At 44.7% G+C, this 23,259-nt stretch overlaps 1 protein-coding gene across 6 annotated transcripts in view; it reads right to left on the reverse strand.

Moving 5' to 3' along the window:
* The window catches only part of UNC79 (unc-79 homolog, NALCN channel complex subunit), a 155,604-nt gene that overhangs the window by 44,443 nt on the left and 87,902 nt on the right, over window positions 1-23,259 (reverse strand). For 5 of the 6 annotated variants that reach the window (XM_035106977.2, XM_035106968.2, XM_035106951.2 and 2 more), the window contains 9 exons: window positions 22,913-23,092; window positions 21,520-21,585; window positions 19,955-20,241; window positions 16,362-16,544; window positions 15,022-15,184; window positions 11,875-12,027; window positions 7,277-8,500; window positions 5,731-5,838; window positions 726-842 (listed from right to left, as the gene is read on the reverse strand). In XM_035106977.2, coding sequence (XP_034962868.2) covers window positions 726-842; window positions 5,731-5,838; window positions 7,277-8,500; window positions 11,875-12,027; window positions 15,022-15,184; window positions 16,362-16,544; window positions 19,955-20,241; window positions 21,520-21,585; window positions 22,913-23,092 — 2,481 coding nt within the window. The remainder of the gene's footprint in view (window positions 1-725; window positions 843-5,730; window positions 5,839-7,276; window positions 8,501-11,874; window positions 12,028-15,021; window positions 15,185-16,361; window positions 16,545-19,954; window positions 20,242-21,519; window positions 21,586-22,912; window positions 23,093-23,259) is intronic. The other variant, XM_035106960.2, reaches the window with a different exon arrangement.

Consider the following 23,259-nt stretch of genomic DNA (forward strand, 5'->3'; position numbering starts at 1 on the left):
AAGGTCCGTATAGTTAAAGCTATGGTTTTCCCAGTAGTGATGTATGGAAGTGAGAGCTGGACCATAAAGAAGGCTGATCGCCGAAGAATTGATGCTTTTGAATTATGGTGCTGGAGGAGACTCTTGAGAGTCCCATGGACTGCAAGAAGATCAAACCTATCCATTCTTAAGGAAATCAGCCCTGAGTGCTCCCTGGAAGGACAGATCGTGAAGCTGAGGCTCCAATACTTTGGCCACCTCATGAGAAGAGAAGAATCCTTGGAAAAGACCCTGATGTTGGGAAAGATTGAGGGCACTAGGAGAAGGGGACGACAGAGGACAAGATGGTTGGACAGTGTTCTCGAAGCTACGAACATGAGTTTGACCAAATTGCGGGAGGCAGTGCAAGACAGGAGTGCCTGGCGTGCTATGGTCCATGGGGTCACGAAGAGTCGGACACGACTAAACGACTAAACAACAACAACAAGAGAATCACCTAGTCCAATGCCCTGCAATGCAGGAATAATCAGCTGTCCCATATGGGGATCGAACCCGCAACCTTGGAGTTATCAGCACTGTGCTCTAGCCAACTGAGCTATGCAGTGGAAGATTCTACAACACCAGCAATTCAACACAGCAAGCATACGCAGCCACTGATTAGCCTATGGGACCAGAACGATGGAAGAGAAAGGAAAGGGGAAAGAGAGGCACAGAGGGACACAGGGATGGAGGGTGGAAATACTTACCAGTGTCCCATGTGCTGATATTATGAGGGGCACTAGACTGGTGTTCCAGCTGCCTCTTCATTAGCTGGTTCATAGTGAGAGCTCCCAGAGATCCCCTCTTCATTTGTCGGAACTGAGCTGCAAGTCAGAAATGGAAGAGCTTCAGGATGGAGGAGGTTTTCACTGGGCACATATTTTAAACTGATCTAACCCACATCCTCCCCTACTAACACATAGTTCAGGATGTAACCATCCTTCGACTTTTTGCACTCCTCTGTTTTCTACAATACAGTCCTTGGCTAAAAAATAAAAGAATACCTATTTTAGGATAAAATACATTCCGAAATGAGTTCACTGAGTTGAAATACATGTTTAAATATGATTTCTGGAACTGCTTATGCAGTAAAGATTGAGACATAGAATAAGGAACTACAGAGAAGAGGGGAGGGAAGTCGAAGAAAATTTTGATGTTTTAGATTTAATTTTTGTTGCAGAAACATTGTAAAGTGAAAAATTGGATTTTATTTTATTTTTAAAGAAAACAAGTCTACTCCATCTTTTGCAAGACAGTCCTTCGGGAATATTTGAAGAAACTGATCGCTGGATCCAGTGAGATTTTTGTGTGTGTTTAACAGGGAGAAATGGAAAGTACTACACTGGGGGGGGGGATATGAAAGGCACAAATACAGGATGGGTGACACCTGGCTTGAGAGCAGTACATGTGAAAAGGATCTAGGAGTCTTGGTAGACCACAAACTTGACATGAGTCAACAGTGTGATGCAGCAGCCAATGCAATTCTGGGCTGCATCAATAGGAGTATAGCATCTAGATCAAGGGAAGTAATAGTACCACTGTATTCTGCTCTGGTCAGACCTCACCTGGAGTACTGTGTCCAGTTCTGGGCACCACAGTTCTAGAAGGATACTGAGAAGCTGGAACATGTCCAGAGGAGGGCAACCAAAATGGTCAAAGGCCTGGAAAAGATGCCTTATGAGGAACGGCTTAGGGAGCTGGGTATGTTTAGCCTGGAGAAGAGAAGGTTAAGGGGTGATATGATAGCCATGTTCAAATATATAACAGGATGTCATATAGAAGAGGGTGAAAGGTTGTTTTCTGCTGCTCCAGAGAAGTGGACACGGAGCAATGGATTTAAGCTACAAGAAAGAAGATTCCACCTAAACATTAGGAAGAACTTCCTGACAGTAAGAGCTGTCCGACACTGGAATTTGCTGCCAAGGAGTGTGGTGGCGTCTCCTTCTTTGGAGGTCTTTAAGCGGAGGCTTGACAGCCATCTGTCAGGAATGCTTTGATACCCCGGTAGTGTTTCCTGCTTGGCAGGGGGTTGGACTGGATGGCCCTTGTGGTCTCTTCCAACTCTATGATTCTATGATTCTCACCATTCAGTGTTCCATGTGGAAAGGGAGGTGTTTGGCTTATAGACAAATCCAGCAAAGAGAAGGCTATAAATGGCCACCAGTGGCTACCAGCCATGATGGCTATGTTTTCCCTCCAATACGGGAAGCAGTATGTCTCTGAATAACAGTTTCTGAGGATCTTGGGTGGAAGAGTGCTACTGTACTCATGCCCTCCTTCTGATCTCCCCATAGGAATCAGGTTGGCTGCTGAGATGTGAAAACAGGACGCTAGTTAGGTTTTTGGTCTGATCCAGAAGAACATTAAAAAAAAACATTTTTTAAAAACAGAAGAATGTAAGAAACTGTGAACATGTTCCGAAACCTGGCCCCCAGAGTCAACTCACTCTGGGGACTCTGCTACATTAGTGAAAATAAAACGTTATAAATGCGTTATAATGCTGTGACACCATATGGCGCTGTAGAGCTGAAATCGGAACTCTATTAAATTTCGCATTGTGAGCTTTAAAACTTTTTTTTCCCAGAGCATTTTTATAGTTGTGTAGTTGCAGCCTTGATGAATCCCAGGTCAAACCAAATCAGCCTGATTGGGTTCGGAATCTAGGATTTACCTGGAGCCCTAATGAAAGTAAAATTTGAAGAGATTGTGTGGTTTTGTTTGGAAGGATTTGGTTTTTGGATCCAAAGCAAGCATTAGTACTGGTCCATGTCATCTGCTGGCGAATGTCAGACTGAACCCATTTCAAAAGTATTTCAGTTCAGAGTGTTGCCCTCGGATGCCCTTGTGCACATTTCGCTTCTTTCAATACCCCAGACAACATCCTGTCTGACCTGCTGGAATTGATGCAAATTCTGGTTCCATTTGATATAATAGGATTTGATTATGTGCTTTTAAAAGGGAAGTTTCCTGCAGAAAGAAGTCTTTCACATCCAGTTGGGAACAACATAACTTCCATCATCTCCAGTGCGATGGTTTAAAATGAAAGCCTTATCAGTTTATCAAACACTGAATTTCCCAATGAAAGAACAGCAATTAAAATTTCAGAGCAGACATTATTGCTTGGGGTGCAGATGAGAGTTGAAAACATAGGAAATTGGCTGTTTTGAAATTGCTCCTTTGCTTTTATAATGGAAATTAAAGCTTCTCTGCGGCATATTATTCATTATCAGAACACTTGATTTCGGTTTCTGGGAGTTACTCATCTGATGTCTCAAGGACAGCTTTGACTATTAATATTGGAGTGGTTATTCTTGTAATGGGAGGGGGGGATGAAAGGATTCTCTAATATTTGAGGTGCAGGTGGGCCAATACAGCACAATATGCATGTTTCTGACTATATGAGTTTTCTCACATAATATTCTATACATGTCCGCGTTATCAGTGGCTTTATAAAATTAATCTGGCATTCTCTTTCCACCGTGGAGCCATTTTAAAGTGGCCATGCATGGCCCAGAAAACTTGGAACAGTGGTTTATTTATTTCATACAATTTATTCACTGTTTGGCTGTAAAGAACCTCAAAGCGGTTTACAAAAGATAAAGCAGTAAAATCATTATAAAAAAAAATACAAGCCTACTTTAAAACATACAAAAGTCAACCAATAAACCAGATTAAAATTGCCTCAGTTATGACAAGAGAGGGAAACTGGATCCCACCAGATCCTTATCTCTCCCCCCCCCTTGAGGGCTGCGTTTGACAGGTGTGCCCAGCTGTCAATCACCGGATGTCACAATGATGTTAGGTGACCAATCTTCCCCTGCATAGCTAATCGTCAGTGATTGCAAAGAAACATGCATGGTGCATCTGCAATGCCCGACAATCATTCGAGTCATTCCATATCAAGTGATCCAACCATGTCATCCAATTTTCTTAATATTTTGTATGTTTGTTGAATGATCAAAACTAAGTTTAAATCTAAAATTTTAATTTTTTTATCCCATCCTGTTTGTTATGAGTTATGAGGGTTTGAAATTTTTTAAAAATTGAAAATTTTGGCCTTGCCAGACTACACTAAAACCTTAAAAGCTCAGCCCATAATTGAGACACGTCAAAACTAAAAACACCAATCTCTTCAGAACTTCATGGGCCTTAATATGATATGTCACATGTCACATGATGGATTTACTTTAAATGTCTTATTGGGTTCTATTTAGGATAAATGGGTCTTCTTGGAGTAAAATATAACAGAATAAACAAGACTTCAAACTGTAATATCAGTTACTTCAGGCATTTCTTTAGAAAGTTGTATCTGAAAAGCTAGTCAGGCTCTTCTTTTAAAAAAGTGTTTGAAGTGATAGCTTGCTATTGCATGATAGAATTAATACTTTGAAAGAATTCTTGTTAGTACTTCATTTCATGAACATTACAACAAAATGAACATCAAACAAAATTATGGAGAAAAAAACCTTGCATATGAAATGGGTCTGAAAACATTTATTTTTCCATTATTTATACTTTACCCAAACACTGAGCTTTTAATGTTTTTGTGCAGGTCAAAATTGTCAATTTTTTGAAATTCCAAACCCTTATAACTCACAAAAGGATGAGATAAAAAATTAAAATTTTAGAATTCAACAAGCGTACAAAATATTAAGAAAATTGGATGACAAAAAGTAAAAAAGTTGGATCACCTGATATATGGAATGGCCCATCCATGCTTGCCTTGACAATCCCTGATGCTCTGCTGATTGCCACACGCCATGCCATAAACAGCAAACACAATGCATTAGGGGGAAATGCTTGCAAAAAAAAAAAGTGTGTATGCTGATGAATTTTCATGAGGACTTTATAAAAGAAAAAGCTAACCAATGTGGAAATATGGGGAACTTATGATTGGAAAAACAGGGAACTGAAACTGATTTATCCATTCCCTTCTAGTATGCCTTGCTCTTAAAAGGTAAAGGTAAAGGGACCCCTGACCATTAGGTCCAGTCGTGACCGACTGGGGTTTCGCGCTCATCTCGCATTATTGGCCGAGGGAGCCGGTGTATAGCTTCCAGGTCATGTGGCCAGCATGACTAAGCCGCTTCTGGCAAACCAGAGCAGCACACGGAAACGTCGTTTACCTTCCCACCATCTACAATTATCCTCTTGTAGCCTTAAAAAGGTAAAGGGACCCCTGACCATTAGGTCCAGTCGTGACCGACTGGGGTTGCGCGCTCATCTCGCATTATTGGCTGAGGGTGCCGGCGTATAGCTTCCAGGTCATGTGGTCAGCATGACAAAGCCGCTTCTGGCAAACCAGAGCAGCTCACGGAACACTGTTTACCTTCCCACTGTAGCGGTACCTATTTATCTACTTGCACTTTGACGTGCTTTCGAACTGCTAGGTGGGCAGGAGCTGGGTCCAAGCAACGGGAGCTCACCCCATCACAGGGATTTGAACCGCCGACCTTCTGATCAGCAAGCCCTAGGCTCAGTGGTTTAGCCCACAGCGCCACCTGGGTCCCTTGCCTTGCTCTTACAGACTGCCAAAACCACTCCCATTCTCACGGAGTCAATTAATCAGCCTGGCCTGCACACCGTGCACATAAAGGACCAGTCAAATGTAAATTAGTGTAGTAAGGTGATGCACCAGATGGCAAAACCGTACGAAGAAGCTCTCAAGTGCTGTAACAGAGTTCCTCTCCTCAAAGCCAGGGGGAAGCTTACTTGACATGGAAGAATGGCTACTCATCTCTGGTACACCTGCTTCAAGTGTCGGTGCAGAGGCTGACTCCCTTGGCATTTCGAGGGTTGAAAGGACTTTAGCTGAAGCATCTGCAAAGAGAAACAGCGCTTGAAGCTCAGATTCTCTTTTTGGCCTTCAAAAAAACCCAGGGAACGCTTGTTAATCAACCGCCCTTTCTCAGTCTAATTTCCCCCACCCCCACTTCGCCCCAATACACCACTTGGCTCTACAAGTGATGGTTTGGAATAAATGAGACACTTTGACAGAAGGGCTCCCACTTATTACAAATGACTTTTGAAATGAGATTTGTGCATTAGGAAAACATCCTGAAGTACTTTACTTTATGTGAGCACTTGACGTTCACGTCTAGGAGGACGATAAATGCACCCGACTCACGGAAACTTCTGCACAAGGACCTATCTTCCACCCCGTCATTGGCAGAGATGTCCTAAAAGGGGCGTAATAGAAGGGTGCAAATTGCACCTGTTTCAAGATGCCTCTCCCAATATTACAGTATGCCCATGAGCTGAAATATGGTTGAGAGGCCATTGCGGTTGTAGCACCTTTAAAAGAGATCCAATTGGTCGGAAACCAGAACAGGGTCTTCTCTAAAGGGGCACCCCAGCTCCGGAATTCTCACCCTCTTTTCTGCTCGCCAGACAGAACTATCGCCTCTCCCTGCACATGCTGTCCTGGAAGTTCTCCCAACTCCACAGAGCTGCTTTGGAGTGCATGGAGGCGCATGAGGGGGGAGGAGAAAGGGGAAAGGTCCATTATGGTGGAGCCGAGGTTCCCAAACTTATTTGGCCTACCGCCTGGTGGTAAGTGTTCACAACAGATGAAACACGTACAAATATTTTTTCTTCATTTTTTTCTTCTCTTCTCCGATTCCTTTATGCCTCCACCGCCCCCTTATTTTTATTCAACGCCCCCCCATTTGCACCCGAGGCTACTACCACCCCCACCCTGGATTGTTCCAGTGCCCCCCAGTGACGGTATCGGCCACCTTGGGGAATGCTGTGCTAGAGGGACCCTCCTGCTAGTGTAAGTGAGGGTGTGACTCTGCAGAGGAACAGGCAACGCTAATCAGAGTGGTGCTGGCTTGATTCACAATGGTGACAGAACCTAGGGAAACTGGGACAGGACGTGTGTGTGTGTGTGTGTGTGTGTGTGTGTGTGTGTGTCATGTGCCTCCACCTCTCCTGCCAGTTATCACCTTCTCCTTCTCTAATGTAAGGGGGAATCTTTAGGAAAGAGGTGAGGGAAATGGTTGATGGGGAACTGGCTAGTACCAGGGGGGAAAGCCCATTGTGAGCTATACTCAGATTCGAGGGGGTCTGAGCCTGGCTCAAATTGAGATGAGGCCTTTCATAGTGGGGGAGCTCTTACTTCAAATTCCCCCAATTGCAAATTCACCCCATTACCGCTGGGAAGAGCAATGTAAGAAATTCTCTCTTTCCTCTAACACAGTAGCAGGAAAAGAACATACATATTTTCCAGGTGGGTTGACCCACAGCTTCTGCTTACCTGACTCTTTCTGCTCCCCCAGCTTGTCTAAGATGTTGAAGGTAATGTCAAGGTACTCTCTCTGGATGGCGCTCACTGCAATCTTCCTCTGCTTCCTCTGCCTTGGAACAATCTGGATCTTAAATTCCGACTCTTCGGCTTCCTCCTCCTGCTTTTGTTCTGTGCTTTGCTCCGTATCAGATTCTGCACCGGTGTCTGGCTTATCACTTTCCGTTTGGACCTCAGAGTCCTCAGGAGCCTTGATGAAGACGCTTTTGCCACTTGAACTGGGCCCAATCGGCTTAATCTCCTCTATGCATAAATCAAAGTTATCGTCAATGGACATCTCTGGAAGGGCAAAGGACTTCTGCAGCATATCTCGTTTCTGCTTCAGCGTGAGGGGGCTGCCGGGGGGTGCCTCGTGGACTTCTTCTGGCTTAGCTAGCTGTTCAACATCTTTCTGACCTTCCAGAGGAACAGAGGTGGCTTCCTCTTCTGCGAATGACACGATATGGCTTGATACAGAAGGGAGCACATCTTTGGAGCAATCTTCAACACTGAACTGCACAAGAGGGGTCGCGCTGAGGCTGAGCACAGAGAGGCTGGTGGGACTTGATGGAGATGAGGGAGCCATCTTGCCGGAGATGCTGTCATTCCGCTGGCTTGGGAAGTCACCATCTTCCTCGTCGCTTTCCACTATCCTGAGAGGAGGGAGCGGTTCAAAGACCAACGAGTCGCTGTCTGAATTGGAGACCACCGACTGCTTTTCAGGTCCTGAAGTTGAATCAGAGGAGAGGTCTATAAGGTCCAAGTCCTCCTTTGGAGGAGAGCATTTGGCTGGGGAATCCACTTTCACTTCGTATGGCTCCATGCAGTTTAACCTGACTTCTGGTATGATAGGCCTCCGCCTTGCTAGGGTTCTTTCTGGGACAGCAGGCGGGTTCTCCTTCTCCCCTCCGTCTCCATCTTCTGTCTTGGTGGAGGAATTTTGCCGCGGCTGCCCGTACTCGTTCTGCCTCAGTGCTGCAGAAGTGGCGGGAGGCTTCTCTAAGTCGCAGTGGTCTATGCACGACTTCCGGCGGTGTTCGTCCAATGTAAACAAGAGGGAGTCTGCATTTCCTATGTCAAGCGATTTTTGTTTTAGTGAGCGCAGTTTCTTCTTCTGAATGCTTTCTTCTCTCACACAGCGCAGAATGTTGTCTTGCAATACTCCTGTTTCTCTATATTCAGCAAGTTCTATTTCACCTGGTTGAAACAGGGGGAAAGAGCTAGTACCATGCTAGTCACTGGCATTTCCACCATTCCCCCCTTGCACCATTCCCCCCTTGCACCATTCCCCCCTTGCAGTATTCCCATCATTAGGCACTATCGCATTTTAGATGCAAATCCTGGTGTTGATTTCAAAATTAAATTAGAGGCATGCAAAATTAGTTCCACACAAGACACAGCAAAAACTTTCTGGCAGTAAGAGCCGTTTGACAATGGAACAGTCTCCCTCAGGAGGTTGTGGACTCTCCTTCCTTGGAGGTTTCTAAGCAGATGTTGGATGGTCATCTCTCATGGATGCCATAGCTGAGATTCCTGCATTGCAGTGGGTTGGACTAGATGACCCATGGGGTCCCTCCCAACTCTACAATCCTATGACTCTGTGATAACACAGTGCTGGCTCAAGACTGGCCCAAAATGAGGTTTTCTAGAGTCACTTTCATAAAACATGGGAAGATATTTTTAAAATCAATTAAGAAACAGTACATTTAGAAAAATTTGGTACTGAAAGAAAGAAAATCAATAGTGAGCTTTCGACTGAATCTGGCTCCAATCCAGCTGTATGAACAAGAGAGAACTTCTAAGGTGCAATACATTTATGACTGATTCAGCCAACAGGTTTCAATTACAGTTTTCACCAGAAGCACTGTAAAACCACATGTTCTGTTACAAAATGATCGGGCAGGCTAAGCAACTACTTGAGCGCTTTGTTTGATGAAGCTCTGAAACTGAAATACATAGGGCTGAATAAATTAGAATTGCCCTTCAGATGTTGTTGGACTCCAACTCTCATCTGCCCCAGCCAGCATGACCAATGATCAGGGATGATGGGAGATGTGGTCCACCTACATCTGGAGAGTCAGTGGTGCCTTGCCTTCCTTTCTCCTCAATCCAGTAGTTGCACACCCATAACAGCTAATAGCGTCAAGTGTAAACGCAAGGTCAATAGCACCCCGATGAGCATTGTATGGAGCATCCAAACGGGGGAAAACTGACAAGGACAAGACAGGACAGAACAGCACTCTCAAATACTTGAAAGACTGTTACGGCACCTTGAATGTCATCTAGTCAACCCCCTGCTTAAGTGCAGCGTCTGCAAATACAAAATGAACACCCAGCTCCAAGGGCCTCCTGGCAGTTCCCTCACAGTGAGAAGTGAGGTTACAAGGAACCAGGCAGATAGGGTTGTTCTTAATGTATAATGTTTTATTATGTTTTTGTATATGCTAGAAGCCACCCAAAATAATATATATTTATTTACTTATTTATTTATTTATTTATACCCTGCCCATCTGGCTGGGTTTCCCCAGCCACTCTGGGCAGCTTCCAACAGAAGAATAAAAGAATCAATTAAAAATTAAAAGCCTCTCTAAACAGGGCTGCCTTCAGATGTCTTCTAAAAATCTGGTAGCTGTTTTTCTCTTTGACATCTGATGGGAGAGCGTTCCAGAGGGCGGGCGCCACTACCGAGAAGGCCTAGTTCCCTGCAACTGCCTAGTTCCCTGCAACTTGGCTTCTCGCAACGAGGGAACCGCCAGAAGGCCCTCGGTGCTGGACCTCAGTGGCTGGGCAGAATGATGGGGGTGGAGACGCTCCTTCAGGTATACTGGACTGAGGCCATTTAGGGCTTTAAAGGTCAGCACCAACATTTTGAATTGTGCTCAGAAACGTACTGGGAGCCAATGTAGGTCTCTTAGGACTGGTGTTATGTGGTCTCGGCGGCCGCTCCCAGTCACCAGTCTAGCTGCCGCATTCTGGATTAATTGCCGTTTCCGGGTCACCTTCAAAGGTAGCCCCATGTAGAGCACATTGCAGTAGTCCAAGCGGGAGATAACTAGAGCATGCACCACTCTGGCAAGACAGTCTGCAGGCAGGTAGGGTCTCAGCTTGCGTACCAGATGGAGCTGATAGACAGCTGCCCTGGACACAGAATTAACCTGCGCCTCCATGGCTGGGGAACCCAGCCCGATGAGTAGGGTACAATTATAGCTGCAGCAGCAGCTTAAATACCACCAGCAAAGGACAGCCCAACACCTTGTTAGGCAATGTGTTCCACTAGCCATGATGGCTATGTTCTACCTCCATGTCTCTGAATACCTATTGCTGGAATCAGAAGGGGGGAGAATGCTGATACACTGAGGTCCTGCTTTCAAGCACTGGTTTCACTGGTTGGCCACTGTGAAAACGGGATGCTGGGCTAGATGGGACTTTGACCTGCTCCAGCAGCCAGGTTCTTCTAATGCTCCCTTCTCCTAGCTAAAAAAAATACCCGGATGTGAGGGACAGGAGTTATAGACTGCCCCCTCCCATCGTGACCACCAGCTCCTCTCCGAGCACAAGCGGGAGCGGGGAAGTAGATGAGTCCAGCAGGGAAACAGGAAGTAGCACGCAGGGCTCTGGCAGGGTCACAGAGCCCCTGCGCTGACAGGGAGAGGAAGGAAGGGAGAGGGAAAAGGGGAAGCAGGAAAGCGCGGCTAGGAGACCCCTCCCTCCTGTTCCGGAGCTGCGCCTGAAGAAAAGAGGGTGGAGATTGGGGATCCCCAGACTACTTTGCTGGAAAAAGATGCGGGAATCCCCATTCCGGGGTACTGACCCAGACTGAGAACATGTACCTTGTACAGCTTCTGCACTGTAAATAGTCTGCACATAATAAAAGCATGAAAAGGCAACTTGTCGGAGTCGTTACTCTAGAGTAGCCGCCAGCCACCCTGTGACACCACCACTTCCAGCCATTCCTCAACTGTGTTTCCAGAGCCAATACTATCCTGTTTTCTCACCACTGGTCAAAGACTTGATCTTTGTTGCCCAGTAGGGCTGGACAAGATCTAATGAGTTGCAAAAGTTTAACAGTGCAAGGTGCAGTTTAACAATAGAGCCAGTTCCCTTGACTAGCTCATCATCATTGGAGATCTTCAAGCAGAGATTGTAGAGCTACCTGTTGGGGATCTCCTATATCAGGCACCCCCAAACTGTGGCCCTCCAGATGTTTTGGCCTACAACTCCCATGATCCCTAGTGGTCGGGGAAGATGGAAATTGTAGTCCAAAACATCTGGAGGGCCGAAGCTTGGGGATGCCTGTCCTATATGAATCTCTAGCTTTCCTGCATCAAACTACAAAACCACTCTATAATTCGATGGCACACATTTCCCCATGCTCCCTTGGAGTCCTCATGATCTATTTTCGGAGATCCACAATCCTTCTTTGTGCTCACCATGTTGCATACGATGTGTTGTCTGGTACGCATGTCTGTTTGATTAACACCATTTTTAAAAGGTATTAAAAAGAAAAACGTATAGCATAAAAGATGTTGGGTTACATTTTAAATTAGTCGCTCTCTTTTTTTATGACTTACTTCTCTGAGCATTCATCTCAACTGGCTGGTATTTCACCATTTTGCTGCCCCCAATTCTTTTCAGCCTCGCAAAGAAAGTTTGAGACTCTTTATTGCCGTTTCCAGTGGGTGTATCATGAATGTCAGACTCATCAAAGACGCTGTCTTCCTCCGCTGGAGGGAGAAATACAAGCATTAATTCCACAGCAAAAGTCAACATATCGCACGTGAAACAGTTTGGCAATCAAAACTTCTCAGCAAAAGCATGCACTGATCTTCTATTTCAGTTTGTTTTTTAAAATAAAGGTCAAATAATGGCAAACAATGTAAGTTCTATCACAGCAGTATTTCACTGAGCACACAGCAAGTATCCAACACTATGGTGAGTTGAGAATTAATATGTGATGGGAGGGCCATCTGCTTCCTAGAGCAGTTTGGGAAGGAGAAGTCCCTTGTGGTCATTACGAAAGCTGATGGAGTTAGCATAGTCAGAAGTGCCAACTCTCTGTTGTATAACATCCCAAAACAACAAGTTTTGGTTACAGGTAGGTAGCCGTGTTGGTCTGAGTCGAAGCAAAATAAAAAAATTCCTTCAGTAGCACCTTAAAGACCAACTAAGTTTATATTTTGGTATGAGCTTTTGTGTGCATGCACACTTCTTCAGATACCAGTTTTGGTTTCCTTTGGCCTATCTTTGGTGGAAGTTTGAGGGGGGAAATCTGAAATTCCATTTCAAGGTCGTAGTCCTGGTACTAAGAGGACTACCGCTTCCCTTTGATATAAAGGCCTTCTTGGATACCAATACCTGAAACTAACAAATGTATCTGTATTTCAGTTTTTGGACCACTGTCCAAGCAAGCTGGGTAGCCACTTGCATTCTGGACAGTGTCACAGTTTCTAGTCATGGTACGGTGCAAAGTGACCCAAGCAGCTGTCAGTCAATGGACTAAATGGATGGGTGTTCTGACAAGGTAAAAAGGAGCTTCATCTAACCCCTGTTCCAGCAAACTCAGGTGGGAAAAATGCAACCAATGGACCACTGCCCTCTGAAGCTAGAACAGAAGAACTGATGGGTGTTTCACTCAGTTCAGGTGCACTATCTGTTGCAGCCAGCTTCCCTCCAGACTGCTAAAGGTCTAGCAGAAAAGCAGAACTTGTGGCCCTCCAGATGTTGGTGATCTTACTCCCATCTTCCCTGACCATTGTCCATGCTGACTGGGGATGATGAGAACCAACAACATCTGGAGAACAACACATTCCTCACTCCAAAATCATGATGTTGTTGTTGTTGTTTTAAAAAAACCGGTTGATCAAGGTTCCATTAAATTCAGATAGTGTAACACCTAGCCTAGAAAGGGTCCATAGCATCTCCTGAATGTGTGAATTCAGTTAGTGACAGATGTTCTTTTATTTTTCCTTCCTTAAAGACAAGAATTATACAGCAAGCACACAGGCCATGTAAGAGAAGGTACTGCTGCAGGCCAAAATCTATTTTTACTCTTTTTCCACTTTGTCCTCCTAGGAAAGCCTCTGAGGCAAGTCTCCTGTTGATTTTATTAAAAGTGACACCAGATCTGCTTGAGGTATCAAGCCTAATTCTGGTTCTTTTCCCCTTTTTTAAAAAAAAAGAACTTTCGACTTTCCAAATCTCTTCAGGAAATAATGTAAATTAATTGCTGCATTAAATGTCAGATTGCAGCTTGTAAAATAAAGAGTGGCATTTGGCCAAGTTTTACTCAGAGTAAATCCGCTAAAATTAATGAACATGCCTAAAGGCTGCATTCTTATGGCAGTTTATTCCATTTTCGCGATATATCCCAAACTGTGAATTTCCACATTATATTTGAACTTTCACACAATGTATATTTGAACTTTCACACAATGTATATTTGAACTTTCATACACTTCCAGAACTATAGCAGAATATGGTAGAGCTATAGTGGAATACAGCACAGGTTAGCACTCCATTTCATATTCCTTTCAAACATTTTTTTTTCTGGAAGCAAAGAACACAGAAATGAGCACTCAGTTTCAGAAGTGGCTTTTACATTGTGTGAAAGCTCAATGTGGAACTTAACAGTTAGAGGAAAGTAATACAAATAGAATAAATTGCCTCAGGAATGCAGCCTAAGTTAGGTTTCTTGATTTCAGTGGGCCTACTCATAGGAAAACTTAATTGAAACCCACCTAAGTCGTAAACCAGTAGCTTAATTCAGTTTCATACTTTGAAAGGTTACATATGTCATTTATCTTGCTTGAAATTCTATCCCCTCCTTAAGCATTCCTCCTGTAAATTAGATTGAAAACCCCACAAGTATGTTTTTCTAATTTCTTGTACACAAGGCTTTCAAGTCCACATAAGAAAGGAATTAGATCATTGGTTAAAAAATAAATAAAAGACAAGGGTTGCCTAAACTTAATATTGCTTCCTTGGTTCACAAGCTCCGTTTCTCTTTCTTGCTAGCAACTTTTAACCAAAAGTATAAAAACAGCATTTAAAAAGAAAGCACTAACATTTCTGAAGAACGTGAGATAGAGAGCCAATGATATTTCTATGATTCTTTACCCTCTTTCAGAAGTGCTTATGGATGTGCATAAAGGGAAACGAGATGTTCGTTAGAAAGTCCGTAAGGAACTCCTGCATATATAAATAATATTTACAGAAGGCTCTCTTCACATGATCGTGAGCCCTTTGCTTTAAGAGTAAGATTTTCACACATTATAATGGACACAGGTAGCCACTCCTCCACCCTGTTCAGCTGAATGGGAGAAAGGGGCTCTTTTGCTTTTATTGTATGACACCTGAAGGACAGCAGGGAATTTGTATTAAATAAGAGCAGTGCTATTTTTCTAGGGAAAGGTGCCGGAACGCACCAGGAACACCTCTCTTGTTCTCTTACAAATGGCAATGCGCCTACCTGAGAGGTGCCGGAATTGAGTTCCGGCTGGAAAAAAAGAGTGTTTCCTTACAATTGAAACCATGAGCCACATGGTTAAAATTTGGTAGGGCATTTGAGGGCCAGGAAATCCTCCTTCAGCTGACCCAACTCAGTCCATGGACAGCTGGCCTCTCAATCTAGGCTAAACATGCCAGAAAACATCCTTCCTTAATCCATGCCACCCAGAGCTTCCTCGGCTTCACAATCACATTTTAATATTATATAATACCTTTTTCCTTCTCACTGTAGCGGCTTATGTTGCTGTTGTCGCTGTACATAGGGCCTGCTGAGGCGTGAGGCTTGCAGCTGTGGTACTGTGCATTTAGAGTGTTGACGGTTATATGAATGAGATGCAACATGATTTTGCTGATGTCACAATCTCTGTAAGGATACTGTCCAAAAACAAGAAAAAATGGAAAAGGTTGGTTTTTTGTTTCAATGTATTGAAAACACCACTCACCTAAACAAGACAATGTGCAAGTGCAAAGGAGAAGGTTTTGAAACAGAAGAAAACCAAGGACAAAAATGATAGATAAAGTCAACGGGAACCTATAAACATTAAAGGATGCGTGTGATATAGTTAACAGAAGGCCCAGTGCATTATATTACAACAACAGCACACAAAATCATGTGTGGAATACTCTCATGTTGTAGCCAAAAACCAGCCACTGAACAGACTAGAAATACAAATTTCCTTGTGAAGCTGAATCTAAGAATGCATTTCAGAGCTGTTGATCAGATCTGCAGAATATAGCTCACTTCATAGCTTTATCAAAACCAACTTACAGAGGGGGAATCTATCATGGCTAGCAGCTGAAAATTATCCTCTTCCCAAAACATTAGTTATCTTGTAAAAAAAATATATAAATTAGCTTTATTTGGCAATATAAAATGGCCCTTATTAAATGACGTGACTCAACCAAAGTCTAGTTCGCTTTAGTTCTTTTATCAAGTATGCTGCTCACTTCCAATCTGGTTTACAGGTCCCCTTGACTGCCAGTGGTTTTTGTAACACCACCAAGCTCGTCATGTATTATTATTTTGTACACCGTTTTCATCCACAGGCTTCTACATTCTCAAACCACAGCCTGCAGAGCAACAATATTTCCATGAGTAAAGCCTTATGGTTCTTGTGATGTTTAATTGATAAGATCAAACATAGCAGAAGCAAGGGTCCATTCCTCTCCTCCTCCTGCAGCTTCCATGGGGCATTGCGATTTTGGGGGCATGTAGGGGGCTGGGGGAGAGAGAGAGAGACACCAGAAGTCCTGTTGCACAAGCAGATTTCAGTTGTACAAGTGGATGGAAATCAATGGTGTTTATTTACTTCTTACTTTAAATATTTCCACACTGCCTCAAAACATTTAGGAGGCTGTTCACTAGTGGTGCTTCTTTCATCATTTGAGAGTCCCACGGAAAACAGTTCCACGCTAAATAAACCACACGGGACAGAGCTGCAGATATCAGGCGTGCTCTCGATTGCGCCTTTGCCTTTTACCACTATACTTACCCAGGATCCATGCCGGTTGCTGTAGGAAAGACTCACGCAAGCAACACAGAAGCATTTACCTTATACAGGATGACAAGCAGCGCCTTCAGCCACATCTGCCGAATGTGGGGCTTCAGGGACCAGAGGGAGCAGCGAGGCGGTTGCTGGAAGTAATGTCTGAGCTGAGGGCATGAGCAGTACTTCAACACCTGAGCCACTAAAGGGAGGAGGTGTTTCCCCAGGTTAATATTATAGTCCATCACCTAGAAAAAGACACACCATTTAGAATTTAGAGCATTTACAAAAATTACATTTTTTAAGAAAATGATAGCAACAAAGGCATCAGGAAAAAGAAGGAAAACACTGGCAATGATTCAAGAAAATGACTGCAAGCTTTAAATTGGTAGGTCACAGGGTGGAAGTCTCAGAACCAGGGCCCAAATGCAACCCTATCCAGGCCTCTCTTCCTCACTCTTTGGCCTCTTCCCAGGTCACGCCCCTTCTCCCCACGCCAGTGGTGGAGCGTGTATTTATGGTGCCCGGGGCACACATGCAAGGGTCCATTCCTCTCCTCCTCCTGCAGCTAGCAGGGGGTGGGGCACGGAAGGTGAATGAAGCCCACCATGTGCCAGCACAAACTGCACAGCCAACGCAACACCAGCTCCTAGCTGCTTTGAGAGGCTATAACAATCCCAGCCTCGCAAAATTGGCACAGGGCCCTGCAGCACTTTGCGAGGCTGGCATCTGATCAGATCCCAGCCTTGTGAAGTGGCTTAGGGAGGGTGGTGTGAGAAGACGCCTTGCGCCCTTCGATCTCAGCCCCTTGAGAGCAAACCTGGGATCCAAGGCGTCTTTCTCATGCCACCCTCCCCAAGCTGCTTTGTGAGGCTGGGAACTGATCAGATCCCAGCCTTGCAAAGTGCTGCAGGGCTGACACCCAGGGCAATTGCCCCGGCAACCCCCTAACCCATGCTATGCCCCTGTGCCAGGTCACACCCCTCACCAGCCTTGCTTTGCACCTTCCTTGAGTGTTTTTACTTAGCTAGAATGGGTCCTTGAACTCTGCTCATGACTCTTGCTTGTGAGTGTGTGTGTAGAATGTAGTCTCCTGCATAAAGGAAGCTTTGCACTCTGCCCACTTTTGCCTCTGGCTCCATCTGCCACAGGCTGAAAAAAGGTTCCCTGCCCAACCCATAGTAGAGCAGCCAACTAAAGCTTTAGGCCAGATATGGGAATCCTGTGGCCCACCATAGAATCATAGAGTTGGAAGAGACCACAAGGGCCATCCAGTCCAACCCCCTGCCAAGCAGGAAATAGAATCATGATGCCGTTAGACTCCAGATGCCGTTAGACTCCAGCTCCCATGAGCCCCAGGTAACATAGCCAATGGCAATGGATGATGGGAATTATAGTCCCAACAATATTTGGTTCGCCCCATTCTTGTCCAGCTTTAGGCAATCCTGTGCACACTAACCAGAAAGACAGGCCCTTGGAAAGCAAGTCTAATTAGGAATGGGTTGCGTGCTTATTGATCAGGAGGAGCCAGTATTGGGGGCTGAGTGTTAATGAAAATTCAAGGCTGCATTCTCATGATCCCCTGGGAAATGTCCAAAGAGACAAGCTGCCATTTTTCTTAGCCTCTTGCATGGTGTCAGAACGGGGAGTCATCTTCCGTGACACTGTCACTTTGATACTTGTCACTTCATAGTTTGCTGCAGGCAATTCTCCCCCCCCCCTCAAAGCTCGTTGCTTAGCTCGCCCGGACAAAATATGAATCAGCGCTTGCTATGATTGGCAAGTGTCCTTTCACAGACTGAATCTATGTGCCTGCGAATGTGTAGTGCACATGCACACATTGTACATGTGCCTGGGAGAGCTATTCCAAGTGCAGCCCTTAACTGTAAAAGACCATCAATACACAAGTGGCACTTTTACAGAATTAAAGTACAGGAAAAGCTCCTGCTCCATATACACTCTGGAGCCACATGGGAGAGAAAAGAAGCAAGTGGAAGGAAGAATGAAACAAGAGCTCTAAGGAGGAACATAGAGAAAGGAGAACACACACAAAAATCTTTTCTTCTTTCTCTCACAACACCAGAACTCATGCACATGCAATGAAGCCAAATGCTGGAAGAATCAGGACAGATAAAAGAAAGTATTTCTTCACACAACACACCGTTAAACTATGGAACTCACTCCCACAGGAGGCAGTGATGACCATCAGCTTGGATGGCTTTAAAAGAGGTTTAGGCAAGTTTGTGGAGGAGAGAGCTAGCAATGACTGCCAGCCAAGCTAGCTATGTTCTCCCTCTGCTTTCAGAGACGTTGTCAGGGGACCCTGGGTGGGGAGCGAGTTCATTGGCCTGGTCCATCAGGGTCTTCTTAGGATGGCTTTCAGCTACCTCTGGGATTACCAGCAGCTTGCCTCTGAATACTCAGTTCTGGGGAACAGCAGTGGGAGAGGCATGTTCCCTTCATGTCCTGCTTGTGAGTTTACCACAAGCACCTGACTGGCCACAGGGGTGCTGGACTAGGCAGGCCTTTGGCCTGATCATCAGGATTCTCCTTATGTCCTCTTACTAACAGCAATCACCATCTGAACCATGAGGAATTTTATAGAAAACCAATGCAGGGAGCAGCATGGGCGTATTATCTATATTGGGACCATATTATGCTCTAGCCCACTTGCTTGGTGATCTTCCTTAGCTTAATGGTTAACATTCCATCCCTGCTGGGACCTAATACTGCCCAGCATTGACAAGAGATATCCAGGCAGGTCACAGCCTACAGTCTCTTTCACAAAAACCTGTCCAACACCACCCTCTGGTGGACCAGCATCCAAATGATATTCAGGTTTATAAGGCATCTCCGTCCCCTTTGAAAACAGCAGCAATATCCAAATGCAAGAAAGGAACATCTTTTAGAAACCAGGTTTCTCTGAAGAAAGGAAGGGGAAAGTTGAACTGACGATTCAAGAGGCTGATAGAAGGCCGGATTCATTAGGCTAGTGGAAACCAGTGCAAGAACACTCACTAGTGCAATGGGGCTTCCCCCCCATCTCTCTGCTCCCCCAGAGCTGCTCCAGAACTGTGTGCTAGAGGAGGAGAAGGGAGGTTGTTCCTTCTGGCAGGCAGAAATGCCTGCACTGATGGAACCATCTCCTGAACACTACATTGAATTCCACCCTGTCTCCAACCACATTCTTGTGTCTCTCTTGCAAATTCTGCTTTATGAAATGAACACCGTCAACCGGTGCTTCCAGACAGGGGGTTTGCTTGCAAACTGGTTGTCGCGTTATCGCAAATAGGTTCCTGGCAACAGGGCATAGGAAAATCAGTACCAAAATGTCCATGGTTTCCCATGGAGCAGTCTTCCGGGCTTAACATATTTTCCAGGCAAGGTTCAGAGCATTGCCTTGGGAGCTTGGGAGCTGAGATATGGAGTAGGCATCATTTGATGTGGTTATAACACCCCTCCAAAACACCAATACCACCTTTTTCCAACAGCCTTTATTACTTGCCTGATCAGAGAAGGAAGGGGCTGACTGATTCTGTGTTTCCCAGGGTCCACAGAAACCTGGAGCTGGCCCTGAAGTCATGAACAGGTATTGCAGTGGCTTGCACCAAAATAAGAATTTAAAAAAAAAAATGCAGGGAATATAAAGCTGACTTACTTGAGCAATCCCCGCAATAAAAGCATTGAAGCATGTTGAAATGCGCATTTTTTGAGGAGCGATCATGAAGCACCCTTCCTGCTGATCATAGCCCATTAAGACATACAGGTGGCGCTTGACCGTGTTGAAGGCTTTAGCGCTGCTGATGTCCGACTCTGCACTGCTCTCGTCTTTGGCCATGAACTTCATCAACACTGTGATGAGCTGGTGGACAGTCTGATGGTCAATGCCGGCATCCTCTGGTAGAAGGTCCTTTATGGTGTTGTTGTTCTCTGGAGAAGGCTGCCCTATTAGCACAGAAAAAGAACACATTGCAATGCATAGATGGCTGATGGGACAAAGGAGATGTAAACCAAATGTCCCTCCTGAAGGAGTCTTGACATGTCCCTGAGATGTTTATAGGCATGGAGGTTTGGGAGTAAAGCAACAATGCTTGCAATAAGTTACTATAACCAATGGGGAGCGATAGACAAAAATAAATAAATAAATAATAAACAAACAAATAATTTTATTATTTATACCCCACTCAGATGGCTGGGTTTCCCCAGCCACTGTGGGCGGATTACAGCACATAAAAATTGTAAAACGTTCGACATTAAAAACCCAATACAGGGTTGACTTCAGATGTTTTCTAAAAGTCAGATAGCCATACCTTGGTTCTCAAACGGAATGCGTTTCCGGGAGTCTGTTCGACATCCAGAACTGTTCAAAAACCAAGGCACGGCTTTTGGAAGCCATGGAAGCCGCGCCGAATGTTCGACTTTTGAAAAACGTTTGAAAACTGGAACACTCCCAGTTTTCAATTGTTCGGGAGCCAAAACGTACAAGTTCTGGGACATTCGAGAACCAAGGTTCCTTGACATCTGATGGGGAGGCGTCCCACAGGGCGGGCGCCACTACCGAGAAGGCCCTCTGCCTGGTCCCCTGTAACCTCACTTCTTGCAGTGAGGGAACTGCCAGAAGGCCCCCGGAGCTGGACCTCGGTGTCAGGGCTGAACAATGGGGGTGGAGACGCTCCTTCAGGTATACTGGGCTAATTGAGGCTCATGCTTCATTCCTGCTTTTTCTCCAAGTTTGTTAGTCCACGTTTGACTTAGCGTGTGCTTGTGCCTCCATATTGCAAAGGCTATACGCAGAAAATGGCTTTGTCTGCCAGGAGTAACAAACCTTAAGTCTCTTTCTTGTTTCAAGCACCTGCCTTACTGTACTATTTAATTACTGCACTATATTTACCAAACTGCAACAAGGAGGACAAAGGAGCCACTGGGGTGGGTGGAATTTGATTCCTTATTTCTAACACCACATTTTTTAAAAGGACACAGTCCTTTCCATATATTTACCAGTGAACAATACTTTATTGCATGGGGTTGGACTAGAAGACCCTAGGGGTCCCTTCCAACTCTACAATCCTATGAGTCTATGCTTCTAAATCACTGTCTGGATGCTAAACATGATCATTGTGAGGACTGGACTGAACCACACCTTCTCACACTCAAAATATCTGCATAAATGTTCCTTTCTTGTCTTGGAACCAAGGATGTACTGTACACGAACGCAGCATGTACCTTGAGTTTGTTCTGGTGTCCCACCAAGTGCTGGAGCAGATTGCTCATGCCTCATCAGCCTATTAGCTAAATAAAAATAAAAATAAAGGCCTGTTAATATTAGACTAAAGACAGTCTCTCTGCAGCCACACCCATAGCTCAGTGACAGGGCACATGTTGTAACTATTACTGAAAACCTAAAGAGTTCCAGCTCAGTCCGTAGAGCATGAGACTCTTGTGGGTTCAAGTCCCATGTTGGGCAAAAGATTCCTGCATTGCAGGGAGATGGACTAGATTGGCCCCGTGGTCCCTTCCAACTCGTCAATTCTATGATGTATGTGCTTTGATCAAGTGCTTCTTTGCCATGTCTAGTGATTTTGATGGAGAACGAAAAACGAAGAGGGGAAAACCTTGAACAGTGGTATTAAATGAAAGCATCTAGGACATCACGAGTTCCCAAAATGTGGTCCAAGCTTCATTCAGGTGGTAAACAAAGTGTCTGTGGATTTGTGGTTGAAGACGAGAGATGACGCAACCGTCATATTAAATACTCATATTGATCTTTAACTGTTTTTTACTACTTCTTTAATTTTTTACATTGCATTATAATTTGATATCTATCGAGTTCAAATTGCAATACAATAAAACATACTATATAAGAAATGAAGAGGAACAAGAAAAACACAATAAAAAATCATAGCATCTTACAATAGCTACAAATAGGCAGGAACGACATGGGTGGCGCTGTGGGTTAAACCACAGAGCCTAGGGCTTGCCGATCAGAAGGCTGGCGGTTCAAATCCCCGCGTCGGGATGAGCTCCCGTTGCTCGGTCCCAGCTCCTGCCAACCTAGCAGTTCAAAAGCACCTCAAAGTGCAAGTAGATAAATAGGTACCGCTACAGCGGGAAGGTAAATGGGGTTTCCGTGTGCTGCTCTGGTTCGCCAGAAGCAGCTTTGTCATGCTGGCCACATGACCTGGAAGTTGTATGCCGGCTCCCTCTGCCAATAATGCGAGATGAGCACCACAACCCCAGAGTCGGTCACAACTGGACCTAATGGTCAGGGGTCCCTTTACCTTTACCTTTAAGTACCTCAGCAACTTTCAAGTGGTCTGTGCGGAAGGGAGAATTTGGGAACCAATGCAACAGATTATATTAAGTATGATGGCCCATATAGTTTTAACAATAGTTTGAGGAACATGCTATGAAGTTTTCTAGTAACAAGAGTTAAAAGAATTAATTAGTCAGTATTCCTTTTTGTCAAAATTACTGTCTTATACCTATTGGAGTAATGTTTACATCCATCAAAAAGAGAAATCTATTCAGACATGCATGAAAACCAGTCTCCACCTAGAAGCAATTTGGTAACAGAGTTGAATTGAGAAAGGAGAATGAAAGAGAGACAATACTCAACGGATTTTGCTTGTTAGGGTTTCTGGGAGAGAAAGTGCCCTCTTCGATTCCAGCGGGCCCTTCACGCTGTCTCTCAAAGAGCGCACACTCTTCTGTCGATTCCGGGCAAACCGAGCTCTCTTGATTTTCCACATCGCTGTGTCGCTTAAGTTGGCAACATTCGTCCGGACAGCCGTAATCGCTTTTTGAATAGAATGAAACAAGTCATGTTTAATTTTTTGGCACGTTCCAGACCAAATTATTCCAAGGGAACCCCACACCTTCAAAGCACCATATGCATCTTGTTGGAAAAGAAAGATTGTCAGCCGCACTCCTTCGGCAGATGAGCACAGACGGATACTAAATGTG

This window comes from Zootoca vivipara, chromosome 1 (genome assembly GCF_963506605.1).
Source record: "Zootoca vivipara chromosome 1, rZooViv1.1, whole genome shotgun sequence".
Classification (NCBI taxonomy): Eukaryota; Metazoa; Chordata; class Lepidosauria; order Squamata; family Lacertidae; genus Zootoca; species Zootoca vivipara.